At 41.4% G+C, this 2,071-nt stretch overlaps 1 protein-coding gene across 1 annotated transcript; it reads right to left on the bottom strand.

Annotated features, from left to right (window-relative positions):
- Nucleotides 1-362: 362 nt before the first annotated feature.
- Nucleotides 363-968, bottom strand: LOC128133655 (uncharacterized). The gene is made up of 3 exons (XM_052771165.1): nucleotides 835-968; nucleotides 607-735; nucleotides 363-456 (listed from the first exon to the last, which is right to left on the bottom strand). The coding sequence occupies exons 1-3, from the start codon at nucleotides 966-968 to the stop codon at nucleotides 363-365; spliced, it is 357 nt and encodes a 118-aa protein (XP_052627125.1).
- Between the last annotated feature and the right edge of the window lie 1,103 nt (nucleotides 969-2,071).

The raw sequence follows: 2,071 nt of genomic DNA, 5'->3' as shown, positions 1-2,071 counted from the left end.
TCCTTTTATCCTAAATGGGATAAAAGTGATATCTGTGGGCCCCTCGATGATTTAGTGATGACAACCTAGGCACTTGGCCAAGCCTAGACTAAGTTGATGTGTTCAATTGTAGTCTGAGTCATTCGTAGTAAATACGAAGTCGGGAAACAAACCTTGGACAAAGAGAATGATTATAATCCATGTCTCATGTCCACACACTACCCACTACAACCACCACCTACCCACCTCTACCACCCATCACTACCACCTAGCAATTACCTATCATTATGACCACCAACCACTACTAACGCCAACCACTACCCACCACCCATCACCACTACTCGCCACCACCATCCACCACCCACCACCACCACCATCCATCACTATCGACCACCACCACCCATCACCACAACCCGCCGCCATCGCCCCCACCCACCACCCACTAAAACACCACCTGCCCACCTCCACCATCCATCACTACCACCCACCCACTACCCATCATTATGACCACCACTTGCCATTACCACCACCCACCACCCATCACCACCACCCGCCTCCACCACCCATCACAACCACCCACCTCCACCACCCCTACCACCACTACCCATCATTACCAACCACCATCACCTATCATCACCACCCGCCATTACCACCAACCACCACCCATCACCACCACCCACCTCCACCACCTCACCACCACCAACATCACCACCGACCACCGACAACCACCGACCACTACCCATCACCACCACCCACCTTCACCACCCATCACAAACACTCGTCACCACCGCCCCACCCATCACCCACCAAAACAACCATACACCATCACCATCCTCACTACCAACTACCACTCACCCACCCACCCACCCACCATCGCCACCTATCACCTTCACCTGTCTCCACCACCCATCACCACCGCTCGACACCGCCACCTGCCACTCACTATAATTATGACCCCACATGTCACCTCCACCACCCTTCACTACCATCACCACCTACTACCTACTACCACTAAACATCACTACACACCACCACCCATAACCACCACCCCATCCATCACCCACCAAAACCACCATATATCATCACCACCCTCACCACCAACCAACTACCCAGCCACCCACCACAACCACCACCTATCACCTTCACCCGTCTCCACCAGCCATCACTATTGCTTGCCACCTCTACCTGCCACCCACTATAATCACCACCCCAAATGTCACCCCACCACCCTTCACCACCATCACCACCTACCACCTACCACCACTAAAAATCACTATACACAACCACAAACCGTGACTATCTGTATATAATCATATGTGCTTATTTGTATTTAATCGCATATGATTTATATGGATAATATTCCTTTTTGTCCATATAAATACATTTAATCACATATGATTAGATATATTTAATCAAATGTGATTAGATATATTTAATCAAATGTGATTAGATATATTTAATCATATATGTCATTATTGCGTTCTCGATTCAATAATTATTTTTTGTCAACTTTAATCATATGTGATTAGATACATATAATCACATGTGATTAAATCTATCCAATCACATATGATTTATATGAACAATACTCATTTTTGAGTTTTCGATTCAATATTTTTTTCTCATATATTTAATCACATGTGATTTATAAGTATTTAATCAGATATAATTAATGTGGACATAAATTTGTTTTAATGTTCTTGATTCAACAGTCCTCATGTATATAATTACATGTGATTATATATATTTCATCACATATGATTTATTGAATCAAGAATGTGAAAACTAATATTTTTCAAATAAATTGTATGTGATTAAATACACTAGACCAACTATTGAATTAAAAACGCAAAAATGAATAATGTACACATAAATCATATGTGATTAAATACATATAATCACATGTGATTATATGTACCTAATCACATATGATTTCTGTGGACAAGATTCATTATTTCTTTCTCAATTCAATAGATGTGATCATGTACTTAATTACATGTGATTATATGTATCAAGTCACATATGATTTATATTGATAATATTCATTTTCGCATTTTTGATTCAATATTTTTTCTTATGTATTTAATCATAT

This window comes from Lactuca sativa, chromosome 4 (assembly GCF_002870075.4).
Source record: "Lactuca sativa cultivar Salinas chromosome 4, Lsat_Salinas_v11, whole genome shotgun sequence".
Lineage (NCBI taxonomy): Eukaryota > Viridiplantae > Streptophyta > Magnoliopsida > Asterales > Asteraceae > Lactuca > Lactuca sativa.
This window is presented reverse-complemented; position numbering and strand designations above follow the sequence as displayed.

Excerpts from the sequence above, each read along its gene's own strand:
- LOC128133655 (XM_052771165.1), bottom strand. The coding sequence starts at position 968 with ATGGTAGTGAAGGGTGGTGGAGGTGACATGTGGGGTCATAATTATAGT. Across the intron at positions 736-834 it reads GATGGTGGGTGGGTGGGTGG|GTGGGTGGTGGTGATGGGTA; the intron begins GTGAGTGGTAGT and ends TGGGTGGTGAAG. Across the intron at positions 457-606 it reads ATGGCGGGTGGTGATGATAG|TGATGGATGGTGGAGGTGGG; the intron begins GTGATGGTGGTT and ends GGTGGGTGGTAG.